This window comes from Amblyraja radiata, chromosome 1 (genome assembly GCF_010909765.2).
Source record: "Amblyraja radiata isolate CabotCenter1 chromosome 1, sAmbRad1.1.pri, whole genome shotgun sequence".
NCBI lineage: Eukaryota > Metazoa > Chordata > Chondrichthyes > Rajiformes > Rajidae > Amblyraja > Amblyraja radiata.
This window is the reverse complement of record NC_045956.1, coordinates 31,620,401-31,634,761: the sequence shown is the minus strand read 5'-3', so window position 1 is coordinate 31,634,761 and position 14,361 is coordinate 31,620,401. Positions and strand designations below refer to the sequence as shown.

The window sequence follows — 14,361 nt, the reverse complement described above, 5'->3', positions numbered from 1 at the left end:
TTCGATCCTGCACCGCCATTCAATATGATCATGGCTGATCATCCAACTCAGTATCCCGTACCTGCCTTCTCTCCATACCCTCTGATCCCCTTAGCCACAAGGGCCACATCTAACTCCCTCTTAAATATAGCGAATGAACTGGCCTCGACTACCCTCTGTGGCAGGGAGTTCCAGGGATTCACCACTCTCTGTGTGAAAAAAGTTCTTCTCATCTCGGTTTTAAAGGATTTCCCCCTTATCCTTAAGCTGTGACCCCTTGTCCTGGACTTCCCCAACATCGGGAGCAATCTTCTTGCATCTAGCCTGTCCAACCCCTTAAGAATTTTGTAAGTTTCTATAAGATCCCCTCTCAATCTCCTAAATTCTAGAGAGTATAAACCAAGTCTATCCAGTCTTTCTTCATAAGACAGTCCTGACATCCCAGGAATCAGTCTGGTGAACCTTCTCTGCACTCCCTCTATGGCAATAATGTCCTTCCTCAGATTTGGAGACCAAAACTGTACGCAATACTCCAGGTGTGGTCTCACCAAGACCCTGTACAACTGCAGTAGAACCTCCCTGCTCCTATACTCAAATCCTTTTGCTATGAAAGCTAACATACCATTCGCTTTCTTCACTGCCTGCTGCACCTGCATGCCCACTTTCAATGACTGGTGTACCATGACACCCAGGTCTCGCTGCATCTCCCCTTTTCCTAGTCGGCCACCATTTAGATAATAGTCTGCTTTCCTGTAACAACAAAGTAAATAAACTGAATAATAAACTGAAGGAGGCTTTTGTCATGTTGCTCTTCATCAGTCGGGGAAATTACCTACAGTTAGCAGTAGACACAAAATATTGGAGTAACTCAGCATCTCTGGAATGAAGGAATGCGTGACGTTTCAGGTCGAGACCCTTCTTCAGACTGATGTCAGGGGAGTGGGCGGTACAGAGATAGAATTTAGTCAGAGACAGTAAGACTGGTGGGAGAACTGGGAAGGGGGAGGGGATGGAGAGAGAGGGAAAGCAAGGGCTACTTGAAGTTAGAGAAGTCAATGTTCTTACCGCTGGGGTGTAAGCTGCTCAAGCGAAATATGAGGTGTTGTTCCTCCAATTTGAGCTGGGCCTCACTCTGACAATGGAGGAGGCCCAGGACAGAAAGGTCAGTGTGGGAATGGGAGGGGGAGTTAAAGTGCTGAGCAACCGGGAGATCAGGTGGGTTTAGGCGGACTGAGCGGAGCTAGTCAGCGAAAAGCGATCGCAGAGCCTGCGCTTGGTCTCGCCAATATACATGAGTCCACACCTGGAACAGTGGAAATAGCAGGTGAGGTTGGAGGAGGAGCAAGTGAACCTCTGTCTCAGTTGAAAGGACTGTCGGGGTCCTTGGACGGAGTCGATGGGGGTGGTTAGGAGTTACAGTTAGGAGTATATGTTACAACGACAGATTATATTTTGTTACAGTTATACAAGATGTGGGCGAGGCCACACTTGGAGCATTGTGTTCAGTTTTGGTCATTGTCCTCTCGGGGAGATGCCATTAATCTGGAAAGAGAGTAGGGGAGATTTACGAAGATGCTGCCATGACTCAGGAGCTTGGGCTGTAGGTAGGAGCTGGGCAGGCTAGGACTTTATTCCTTGGAGTGCCTGAGGCTTCGGGGTAACATCATAGAGGTGTGTAAAATTGAGGGGGAAAGACAGGGTGAATGCACAGTCTTTTTCCCAGTGTTGGGTAGACCCTACCCTTCTCAGGGTAGAAATCAAGAACTAGAGAGCACGGGTGGGTATATAGAATAATCTCCCTGAGGAAGTAGTTGAGGCAGGTATGATAATCTTTTAACGTCATTTGGACAATTACATGTCTAGGAAAGGTTTTGAGGGACATATGTTAAACACGGGCAAATGGATGCAGCTGAGATGGGGCACCTTGGTTGGCACGTGTGAGTGGGCCGAAGGGCCTGTTTTCGTGCTGTTTGACTCTATGTCTCTTTAGTATATTCCACTAGATGTGTAATTAAAATTAAATCAAAAGTTAAGCAACAAAGCATGAAACGAAAAACTCTTGGGCGATAAAAAAAAAGTATAATTAAGTATTAAAAAATTAATGTGATCCAGTTGAACTAAGAAAAGGGAGCTTATATATTTAAAACACATACTGGGTATAGGTTATAGCATGTGGCGTGGGGGGTACAAACCACGACGGATATTGTGCACGGTTTACTAATATGACTGGGAGGTCAACTGACCGCAATTTAACATTTCTGTTTGCGGATGCTCCGGGCAATCCTCTTAAACTCCCGCTGACCTTTCTGCCATCTCTTCACTGAGGTAATGATTAGGTTACCATCCAGCTTTTGTCCCATCACTAAGTAGGCAGCAGTGATATCGTTCATCTCATCACAAAGACATTGCAGACCACCCTTCAACCACAACACGCTCTTCTTCAGATCCTTCTCGGTCACTCCATTCAGCTTGTAGATCGTCTTGCTTTTAGTCTCAGGGACGATCATTGTGTCCCCGTTGCTGTAGGAGATCTCCTGCACTTTTATTTTCAGAGCTAATTGGAAAAGGATTAAAATATTGTATTACGATGCGATACCGTAGAACTTCATTTATCCCAGGAGGGAAATTGATCTGCCACCAGCTATAAAAACACTAAATACATGAAACATGAACTTAAAGTGACGAGTCCTAGAGTGTCATAGAGTGATAAAGTGTGAAAACAGGCCCTTTGGCCCAACTTGCCCACACCGGCCAACATGTCCCAGCTACACTGCTGGAAGTAGGTACCAAGCACTGGGTAGAAGCAGTGGAAGATAGTTACGTTCAAATGGGGGTGGTTGGAGAAAGCATCCTGCTTGCCTGCTAGATTTTCACTTGGTGTAACTGCAGGAAAAATGTTCCCGATGTTGGGGCAGTTCAGAACCAGGGGTCACATTTTAAGAATAAAGGGCAGGCCAGTTAGGACTGAAATGAGGACAAACTTTCTTCACGCAGAGAGTTGTGAATCTGTGGAATTCTCTGCCACAGTGGAGGTCAATTCACTGGATGTTTTCAAGAGAGAGTTACATTTAGTTCTTGGGGCTAGGAAAATCAAGGGATATGGGAAAAAAACAGGAAAGAGGAACTGATTTTAGATGAACAGCCATGATCATATTGAATGGCAGTGCTGGCTCGATGGGTCGAATGGCCTACTCCTGCACCTATTTTCTATGTTTCTATGCTTGAGTATATGGCAATAAAACTCGAACACTTGATTTTGAAGCATTCAAGCATGGTGGAGGTATAATGGAGGTATAATTCATCCCCAGAGCTATAGCTGCTCTGAACCGGCCCTGCTGAGTGCCCTCCCCCCCCCATGAACTGTCTCCCTCAGATGGTCACGTCGCACATCGACCCGGCACAGACCTATTTGAACTTTATACTGCTTTAACTGTGTTTATTTTGGTTTTTTTAAATCTTGTTTCTCTGGCTGTCTAAATTTTTAGCTAATTAAGTTATTACATCGGATGGAAGCTGCATACCAAATCTTGTTGTACCTCTGGGCAATGACAATAAAATATATTATTATTATGTAGTCATAGTGATACAGTGTGAAAATAAGCCCTTCGGCCCAACTTGCCCACACCCGCCAACATGTCCCAGCTACACTACCTGCTTTTGTTCCATATCCCTCCAAACCTGTCCTATCCATGTATCAGTCTAACTGTTTCTTAAATGTTGGGATAGTCCCTGCCTCAACTACCTCCTCTGGCAGCTTGTTCCATACACCCACCACCCTTAAAAAGTTACCTCTTAAAAATAGTTCAAATTTTCTTTTGTTGAAATCATGCTTCTACAATGCACGATAACATGATTTTAATACCAAATTTCAATAAGTCCCTACCGTGGGAGGGGACACCACCCTCCCACACCGTCCCCCCCACTCGGTCGTTCCACTGCCTCGCCAGGTACCCCCAAGGCCAGTGATCAGTGATAGCTCAGCCCCCCCACTTTCAAAAATGTTCAGTTGTCCCTGGTTCAGACAGAGAGCACTGCCAGATGTGAACGGGGAACTGAGGCCAGCTGTCCGTGATGTCTGGATCCCAATGCTCAGCGCTTTGTGTTTCGGAGTTGGCTAATGTTATTGATTTGTAATTAACCCGATTTGTAATTAGTTGACAAAACCTTAATTTATTAATCCGGAATATCCATTATTATAATATTAAATTGACACGCAAGGTGTCAGACTGTGTGTCACAACATACAGCGCCGATAACCCAATGTTTCCTTCAGTTGGGAAGGTAGCACTATTGTCATTTGCCACTCAACTATTATGTTTGTTTACCTCACTGACTATTTCTAAACCCCCCCCCCCCAAATTCCTTTGACTGGTTGAATATAAATGTCCCCAATCTCGTTGTTTTATTAATTGAACACATAGATGAACATCCTCAAGGAGTGTAATCAGATGGAAACTGATTCAGATGTGATGTTTAAGAGCTTGTTCAATGAAGGGGCATATTTTAAAGGAGTGACAGAGATACTTGCAGGGGAATGTGTGAGGAGGTTATTATTTGTCTTTAGTTTTAGCTTGAACCAGGACCTCTGAAAATTCAAGTTTAATATAGTAATTGTGCTGATACTGACTCCAACCAACCACGTAATGAATATCATCCATTCCGGAGGTTTTATTTTTCTGATGCCATTTAAATTTCACTTGGATTTCAATCACTTCAATGGAAAAGTAATTGGGAATGGGGAGCATTGGAACAAAAAATTTGCTCTTGGGACATATTAATTGTAATATAATAATGTATGCATGTTGGTAGGTGCAATCAAAACAAAGATATTTTTATCATTGTTATGTTACGAATACCACAGAAAATGTACTCTCAAGATCACATTTAATAGAATAATATTGCTTAAATATATAGTTATTGGGCTTTGCGTTTCAGAAAAGTCCCAGCTGAGAGGAAGACAGCAAAATACTGAAAATATTGGGAGTGACAATGACTTCAGGACAGTTTGTTAGGAAAATGAAGGAAATTGTAACAGAATACTTATACAGCTGAGTGAATATAATTTTATGGATGAGAAATTGTGTTCAACCAATTGATGACTTCTTTGACAAAGTAACTAGCATTTTCGATAACAAGGAAGCCAATGGATGTAGCAAAATTTGTTATGCAAAATTTGGTCTGTGAAGTGCCCCATAAAAGATTACCGCATTAGATAAGCACCTATGGACTTGAACGTAATAGGTTACATCCAGGGGGTCAGCTTTATGTGTGGGCCAGATATATTGTCAGTGCAGAGGGGCTAGGAGCAAGGCCAAGTGTGCATCCAGAGTCAAGGTCTGGAATAGTACTAGGTGTGCAGTTAAAGTTGGGACAATGGGAGTGTTCAGCACTGGGAACCTAAGCAGTAAGCAACTATGATCATGGTAGAATAGGGGGCCAGGTGTAAGGCTGGACTCAGGGTCAGGAATGAGAAAAGGTATGCAACTGGAGTCAGGGTCAGGAGTAGTACCAGGTGTGCAGTTGGTCAACATGGGCCAAGTGTTTGATTATAATCTGATTTCCATACATGAATATACTAAGATCATTCATGTGCTGAACCTGTTGATCAGAGCCTGGCTCTACTGTGGAATGTAATTAGGAATGTAATTTAGCCTAACTTTATTCATAGCTAATCAAATTTAAAGCATAAATATTGCATTCAAGTGTAAGTTAAAAGACTCGCTACAGAATGCACCAGATTGCACAATTTCAAGCTGAAAAATGCAAAAGTTCTGTACCAATGGGAGGGGGGACACCCCCCTTCCCACACCCTCCCCAGGGCTCGAAATTAACGGTTGCCCAGGTGCCAATGACCACTCAAACTGCCGCCGGGCAACCTAAACGGCGAGTCATTTTGCCCGGCTTGGCAACTTGGTTTATACCGAAGATAGACACAAAAAAACTGGAGTCACTCAGCGGGTCCGGCAGCATCTCTGGAGAAAAGGAACGTGACGTTTTGGGTCGGCGACGGTTGTGGGAAAGATGCTAAGTGTGGCGTGACGGAGGGTCGGAGCTAAAGACGGGCAGCAGCGGCGACGGCGACGGCTACATCTCCTCCTCCCGCCCCCCGCCCTGTTAGCGGCAGCTGCTGCCACTCCGCCAATGGCTCTTTCAAAACAGTCCCTTGGAGGAGGGAGGTGTCGGTCAGAGGCGGAAGTAGAGTAGGGGTAGGGAGGGGGGGGTGATTGGAGGAGGGAGACGAGCCAAAACACTCTTGACAGACCTGCACCACAGCCAGGACCGATCCCGGTCCCCGGCGCTGCAATCGCTGCCGAACCGCCACTGGACCATCCCCGTCTCTGCCCGAGAGCCTCCACACGCCCGGGGGTGGCCAGAGGCGTCGGGAGTCAGACGGGCGCGGCACCCCCAGGCCCACAGCCAGTGCAAAACCCAGCTCAGCTCTGCCTGTCCCGCCAGGTTAACCAGCAGCCATGTCTGGATTGAGACGGGGCTGTAGGCGAGACAGGCAGCTGAGCTGCATTTAGCGCTGGATTGAGCTGAAATTACTGTTCACAAAAGCCTCCGAAGCCTCGCGCGTGTGTGTGAGTGTGCGCATGCGCGCGCGGCCGCCAAGATATTCTGTCCGTGGTCTCCTTAGTTAGTGTAATGTCAGATGGGTATAGTCAGTTTTGACAGCTATTATCATAAAATGCCTTTAGAAAATTCCTTGCAACCTGTATATTTTGTTGTGGATAAATTATGTGGGAAGCGAGAGTGTTTCTGTACCAATAGCAATAACGACCCAAGCTATGGCCATGTCATGATAATGTTCGGTCCTTCACAGAAAACATGCTTGTAGTGTGCATGGTTAAGCATATATGTTATCAAGGTCCAGGATTTATTGACACAGGTTGATCATACGCTGAATAATCCAACCACATTTTTGTTTGGAAGCGGAAAGAAATAATAAAAATTGCATTAATTGCAATGTGTAAAAAGAGTTGAGATACCGTATTATAATTTTGCTGCATGTCATTGTGGTATATATCATGTCTTGATTGGAGAATATGTTAGTTTGTGACTTTATTTGAAGCAGAAATAATATGTGAATGCATAATTCCGACTGGTAACTTCGTCCGAGCACACGTCATGCAAGCCATCTTAAATGACCACCTAAAATGTCATTTGGCAACTAAAAAGCTGCCAAGGTTGCCCGGCTGGCAACAGTGAAAAAAAGTTAAGCGAGAGCCCTGCTCCCCCCCCCCTCCATCCCACACCCTCCCCCCCCACCCCCCCGGTCACTACGCTCCCTCAGGCTTGGTCTCTCACAATTTCTCACTCCCAACTCTCACCCAATGTTGGCAACCCCCTGCCTAATGTGTGTATAGGATAACATTAGTGTGCGGGGATTGTTGGTCGGTGCAGACTGGGCTGGCCGAAGGGCCTGTTTCCACACTGTATCTCTAAATTTAACTAAATTAAACTGAGTAGGAAGGAACTGTAGATGCTGGTTTAAATCGAAGATAGACAGAAAATGTTGGAGTAACTCAGCGGGACTCTGGATAGGAAGAGGCGACGTTTTGGTTCAGGACCCTTCTTCAGACTGATTGTTGTGGAGGGGGCGATACTGAGATAAGGAAGTGTAAGGTGTGAAAATGAGACAAGGGGGATGAAGATCAAGGAAAATGTAGAATAGATCATTGTTAGCTAGGAGAAGGTAACAACAAAGCAAAAAGAGGTAAAATGTAAACGAGGACAGTCGGACTAGTCGGAGAACTGGGAAGAGGAAGGGATGGAGAGAGAGGGAAAGCATGGGTGACTTGAAATTAGAGAAGTCAATATTCATACCGCTGGAATGAAAGGTGCCGAAGTGGAATATGAGGTGCTGTTCCTCCACTTGGTACTGGGCCTCACTCTGACAACGGAGGAGGCCCAGGACAGAAAGGTCATTGTGGGTATGGAAGGGAGAGTTAAATTGCTGAGCAAGTGGGAGATTAGGTAGGTCCAGGTGGACTGAGCAGAGGTGTTCAGCGAAACTATCGCCGAGACTGCACTAGGTCTCACCGATATATAAGAATCCACACCTGGAACAGCGGATACAGTAGATGAGGTTGTAGAAGGTGCAAGTGAATCTCTGCCTCATCTGAAAGGACTGTCGGGTCCTTGGACGGAGTCGAGGGAGAAGGTAAAGGGACAGGTGTTGCATCACCTGCAGTTGCAGGGGAAAGTACCTGGGGAGGGTGTGGTTTGGGTGGGAACGAATTGAACAGAGTTGCGGAGAGAACGGTCTCTGCGGAAGGCGGAAAGGGTTGGTGATGGGAAGATGTGGCTAGTAGTGGGATCTCGTTGGACGTGGTGAAAATGTCAGAGGATTATGTGTTGTATGCGACGGCTGATGGGGTGGAAGGTGAGAACTAGTGGGACTCTGTCCCTGTTGCGACTGGGGGGAGGGGGAGCAAGACGGAGCTGCGGGATATTAAAGAAACCCTAATGAGGGAATCATCTAAGATGGGAGAGGGGGGCCCCTAAAGAATGAGGACATCTCGGATGTTCTAGTATGGAACAACTCGTCTTGGGGGCAGATGCGGCGTAGACGGAGGAATTGGGAGTAGGGGATAGGATTTGCAGGAAGCAGGGTGGGAAGAAGTGTAGCCTAAACAGCTGTGGGAGTCAGTCGATATCAATTCGATACATTCTGAAGAAGGGTTTCGGCCCGAAATGTTGCCCATTTCCTTCGCTCCATAGATGCTGCTGCACCCGCTGAGTTTCTCCAGCATTTATGTGTACCTTCAATTCCATACATGTTCCTTGATGTCCATCCCCTTTGTCTCGTATTCACACCTTACACTTCCTTATCTCTGTATTTCAACCAACACCAAAATCAGTCTGTAGAAGGGTCTCGACCCGAAACGTCACCTCTCCCTTCTATCCAGTGATGCTGCCGGTCCCGCTGAGTTACTCCAGCATTAAACTAAACATGTATTATGTGTAGAGAACTATTTCGATTTTGTTTGGATTTTCGATAAAACCACGCTGTTTCCTTTTAAATACATCATTGGACAGCATTTGTTAAAATTACAATCCTGTTACATACACAGGAAGGAAATGCCATCAGCATGAGGGGTCGATTTATCGCCGCCTACTGGTTAGAAACAAATTGTCAACATTAATTGACTTGCCCCTTTCGCTCTGTGACCTGGTAACTTAGGTCTGAAGTAGCGACTTACCAAAGTCATTTTTGCAGTATTTCTCGACAATTTCGTTGTCGTTTTGCTCGCTTTCTTTGCATGCATCGCAGATCTTTAGTTCTGGGGGGGACAAAAAAATTAACATGGATTAATTATTGACTTGCTCATGCTGACCGTTTTCAGCAGGGGGAAAACGGCGTCTTGTGCTTTAAGTCTGGGAATTGTCCAGCACATGCGAGCCTTAATTACTTCAGCCTGGACTTTCCATTTTCTTTATAGCTTCCAGATTTTCCGCGGGATTTGGCTATTTTTTTTATTAAGTGCACCATTTTTATGAAGTATTTAAACTCCCTCACCTACCATGCACAGAAGAACTCATTCTCGCCAATGGAGCATAGACAAATAAAAACAGCAAGGATGGTCTGAAGCTGTTTACATGGACTCTCAGCCAGCAGTAGTGAGAACCATGACTTTGCTGCAAATTGCGTGTTCTCTCCAGACGAGGTGTAAATGAAACAGACCGTTGTCTAAAACAAACTATATTTAAAAACAAATGAAGTGCTCAAAATGTCTTCGCGGATTAAAGTGGTGCGCTCAGCACTGGGTCATTTTGTACGGGATTCCCAATTTGCACGCTTCAACTATTTAAAAACATAGTACTTTATTTACCTTTTAGAACTTTCCATTCACCGGAGCAGACTAGATTTGGTAGCGATGGAAGATTCCAATTTAATATTATAGCTCAAAAGAAACAATAGGTTTCCTAAAAGTAGCATATCTGACCTTAGTTCTTTCGACACTTTGTGCGGTTATGAGAGAAGGCCACGTTTCTTTGGGAAACACATCCTAACATCTGCAACACATTTAACCTGTTTTTTGTTTTGTGGGGGGGGGGGCATTCTTAAATCACACATGAAATAGAAGATGAAATACTGGCGATAATCTTGCAGATAAAAGGATAAATCGAAGATGTTTTGGATTGGAGAGCCTGCACGAATCAAAAAAAAGTATTATAAATATTAACGCAGCAAGAATGAATTGTTACATTCACTTTGAAGTCCCGGAAATCAAGTCAAATGTGATTTTCCCTGCTCGCTCTCATATTAGCACCGATATTATTTGCATCATCAGTAGCAACATAATCCTGGTTTTGATAAACAAATAAATATTTTCTTTAGAGTTCCCGTATAATCGTTATAATCAGTAAGTTCACTTTAGCATCTATTTCAAACAAACTGGGATTAAATTCCTCAAATCTAACCCAAACGAGTTAAATGTATTACGGATTTTCACAAAGTAAGAACATTGTGTATGAGAAGGCGGGAGAGGAGTATTGGTTGAAAATAGTTCAAACCCAAGTGTAAAATCTTTACATTGCATCTCGATATTTGTTTGTGAAGTCGATTTTTGGAATTTGTGGCTAGTTAAAGAACATCATAGTTAACATTTAGGGTAGACACAAAATGCTGGAGTAACTCAACAGGACAGGCAGCAGCTCGCTATAGGATCTTTGCTCTGAAGAGAAGGAATGGGCGACGTTTCGGGTCGAGACCCTTCTGCAGACTGATGTCACGGGAGTGGGCGGTACAGAGATAAAATGTAGTCGGAGACAGTAAGACTGGTGGGGGAACTGGGAAGGGGAGGGGAAGGAGAGAGAGGGAAAGCAAGGGCTACTTGTAGTTAGAGAAGTCAATGTTCATACAGCTGGGGTGTAAGCTGCCCAAGCAAAATATGAGGAGCTGTTCCTCCAATTTGTGCTGGGCCTCACTCTGACAGTGGAGGAGGCCCAGGACATAAAGGTCAGATTGGGAATGGGAGGGGAAGTTGAAGTGCTGAGCCACAGGGAGATCAGGTGAGTTTAGGTGGACTGAGCGGGAGGTATCATCAATATACAGGAGTTGACAGCTGGAACACCAGATGAGGTTGGAGGAGGTGCATGTGAATCTCTGCCTCACCTGAAAACACTGTTGGGTCCTTGGACAGAGTCAAGGGGGGAGGTAAAGGGACAGGTGTTGCAGGCGTTATATATATATATGCTAACTATAATTTTATTAATATACTAGACCAAGGGGGACCTGTTGGGTCCTGTCCCCTCAACGCGTGGTTGCGGGGGGGGGGGGGCAGCCTGCGGTCACAGACACACACTAACCCCCCCCCCCCCTTGATATTATATTAATATTGTTAATTTGCTCCTTTTACCCCATCCCCCGGCCTATCCACTCACACATAACCCCCAACTGTGCAGGAGCAGCTAGAGGTGGGGGGTTGGAGTGGGAGGGGTAGAGAGGGAGGGGAAGGGGGAGGGGGTAGAGATTGAGGGGTGGGGGGGGGGGGGTAGAGGCAGCACCCACCCAGGCCATAGAGTAGCAGCCTCCCCACCTGGCGCCGGGCACGAGCAAGGCTGCGGCCGGCGTGGCCCCGAGCGAGGCCCGGAGTGATCTGAGGACAGTCAAAAGCAGTGGAGGGTCGGCCGATCATGGCTACCGTGAGGGGAAGACCACCCACAGATGATCGGGCGGGTGAGACGTAATGGAGGTCGTCTCCCGTGACAGCCAGAGATCGCCAGGTGGGATCGGGATTGCCATCGAGGAAAAAGCATCACGATTCCCCGAGTCCCTGTGATCGACGGAGGAATCGCAGATCTCCATAGACAGAGTAATGGCCGCCACGGTCACCTTCCCATCGCGCTGTCCCACGCCCTCACCCGCGCGCCGATAACGACCGCCGCTGCCATGTTCTAGAACTTCAAGGAGCCCAGCAGAGCACGCAGTTTAAAAACGCTAAGTGACAAATTTAAAGAAGTGAAAGTTAAGAAGCCAAGAAGTACAGAAAACAGAACAGGGGTGACGTCTCTCGCAGCGCGAGCAACGGCAGGCAGGCAAGTCCATTGTGATGTCATCAGCGAGATCATCTCGTTTATTTTCTAAGTTATTTGAAAATTTTGAACATTTTCATAAATAACTCGAGAAATAACGCATGAAATTTTCAGATAAGGCGATTTTGATTTCACGAGATCATATCTCTACCGGAATATGTAAAAACTTTCCCGTTAGCGCGTTGTTTCTTCGAGTAGATGTGATCACACACAAACAAATACACACACACATCCAAGATCAGAGTTTTAATAGTTGTATTATATATATATATATATAAATAATAAATGCTAATTATAATTATACATATTAATGTTAACTATAATCATATATATACATGATAACTATGTGTTAAATGTAATTTTATATATATATATATATATATATATATGAGGCATTGGTGAGGCCAATTCTGGAGTATGGGGTACAATTTTGGTCGCATAATTATAGGAAGGATGTCAACAAAATAGAGAGAGTACAGAGGAGATTTACTAGAATGTTGCCTGGGTTTCAGCAACTAAGTTACAGAGAAAGGTTGAACAAGTTAGGGCTTTATTCTTTGGAGCGCAGAAGGTTAAGGGGGGACTTGATAGAGGTCTTTAAAATGATGAGAGGGATAGACAGAGTTGACGTGGATAAGCTTTTCCCACTGAGAGTAGGGAAGATTCAAACAAGGGGACATGACTTGAGAATTAAGGGACAGAAGTTTAGGGGTAACATGAGGGGGAACTTCTTTACTCAGAGAGTGGTGGCTGTGTGGAATGAGCTTCCAGTGAAGGTGGTTCGTTTTTATCATTTAAAAATAAATTGGATAGTTATATGGACGGGAAAGGAATGGAGGGTTATGGTCTGAGCGCAGGTATATGGGACTAGGGGAGAATACGTGTTCGGCACGGACTAGAAGGGTCGAGATGGCCTGTTTCCGTGCTGTAATTGTTATATGGTTATATATATATATATATATAATACATAACTCTAATTATATATGTATTAATTATATATCTATATATGTGTGTGTGTGTGTGTGTGTGTGTGTGTGTGTGTGTGTGTGTATATTAAATTACATTTTCGTTAAAGAACTGTATTAACCTTACCGTCTCTGGTCGCGGGGACATGTTGGTTGGAGTCGGCGGGTGGGATGCAGAGATCGTTGTCCTCTGGGAAGCGGTTGCACGCCAGCATGTCCGGCCAGGGGAAGCCGAAGGCTGACATGACTGGAGAGCAGCCCTTCCTCACCTGCACGCACAGCGAGCGACACGGCCGCACCGGCTCGTCCAGCTCGTCGATGCACACCGGAGCAAAGAGGGAGCAGAGAAACTTCTTGGTGTCGGCGTGACACTGCTTTTGCACCAGCGGGATCCATGCGCTGGCCTGCTGCAGCACCTCATCTATAGTTTCATGTCCCAGCAGGTTAGGGAGCCTCATCATCTCGGTGTACTCAATACCGTGACACAGCTCCATCGCGGTGGGTATTGATTCACAATGACCACCTTTGCTGCTGCTGCTGCTGGACTCTGCTTGTTTGACACTCCCCACATTCAATGCAGCGAGGATAAGGCAGGTCGCTGCGTTCAAAGGGTGCATTATTGCAAAGTATGGCGAGCAAATGTACTATTCCTTAACCAGTGATGTTTTATACTCGCCGGTGCCGTGATTAGAAATTGTCTGAGTGCTCAGGAAAATATTGCCACTGGTTTCTCTGAGGTCTAATATTGGGGGGAAAAGAATGGGAGGAGTTAATGTGAAGAGTTACTGGCGTTTGTTTGATAGGTCGACGCTGGAGCCCCTTTTGGGAAATTCGTACCAGACACCAACACTCTGGTTCTTGAGAGAATTTCCCCTTATTTTTAAACAAGGGCAGATTTATTCCCAGCGGTGGCTAATCACCGGTGAACTCACTCACCTAATAACGTTCCGATTATTGCTGATATTAACAGGGTGGGTCTTTTTAAAATTTCAAATCTATTTTGTTGACAAACTTTTAAATGTATTAACGCAGGACGTTCCTAAATCATCTTTGTTTGATTTTTTTTTTAAATTACTTCAGCATGTCATTAATTTTACTATTGACATCAATTAGTCTGAAGAAAGGTCCCGAACCTTAACCTCGCCTCTGCATTTCCGTCCGGAGTCGCTGCCTGGCTCGCCAAGTTCCTCCAATACTCAAAGTTTTTAACATCTTGGGGCGTCAATTTTCCTTTCTTGGAGAGAAGAGGTATTTAGGGTATTTCTACCCGGGTTGCAGCCCCTTGCTGTGCAATGACGAGAGTGCCCTCAATCTGTTGCCTTTCTCCGAAGACCATGTGCGATGTGTTACATTGGTGCTTCCATGCGATGCTCGGC

General features: G+C 45.3%; 1 protein-coding gene across 1 annotated transcript; it reads right to left on the bottom strand.

The window, feature by feature from the left end:
• Positions 1 to 1,943: 1,943 nt before the first annotated feature.
• On the bottom strand, positions 1,944 to 13,755 carry sfrp2 (secreted frizzled related protein 2). Its single transcript, XM_033019767.1, has 3 exons — positions 13,113 to 13,755; positions 9,185 to 9,265; positions 1,944 to 2,533 (listed from the first exon to the last, which is right to left on the bottom strand). The coding sequence occupies exons 1-3, from the start codon at positions 13,600 to 13,602 to the stop codon at positions 2,229 to 2,231; spliced, it is 876 nt and encodes a 291-aa protein (XP_032875658.1). The 5' UTR covers positions 13,603 to 13,755; the 3' UTR covers positions 1,944 to 2,228.
• Positions 13,756 to 14,361: the final 606 nt, after the last annotated feature.

Coding starts and splice junctions, on each gene's coding strand:
- sfrp2 (XM_033019767.1), bottom strand. CDS start 13,602: ATGCACCCTTTGAACGCAGCGACCTGCCTTATCCTCGCTGCATTGAAT. Junction 9,266..13,112: donor TGTCCCCGCGACCAGAGACG/GTAAGGTTAATA, acceptor TGTCCCCCCCAG/AACTAAAGATCTGCGATGCA. Junction 2,534..9,184: donor ATACTGCAAAAATGACTTTG/GTAAGTCGCTAC, acceptor TTTTCCAATTAG/CTCTGAAAATAAAAGTGCAG.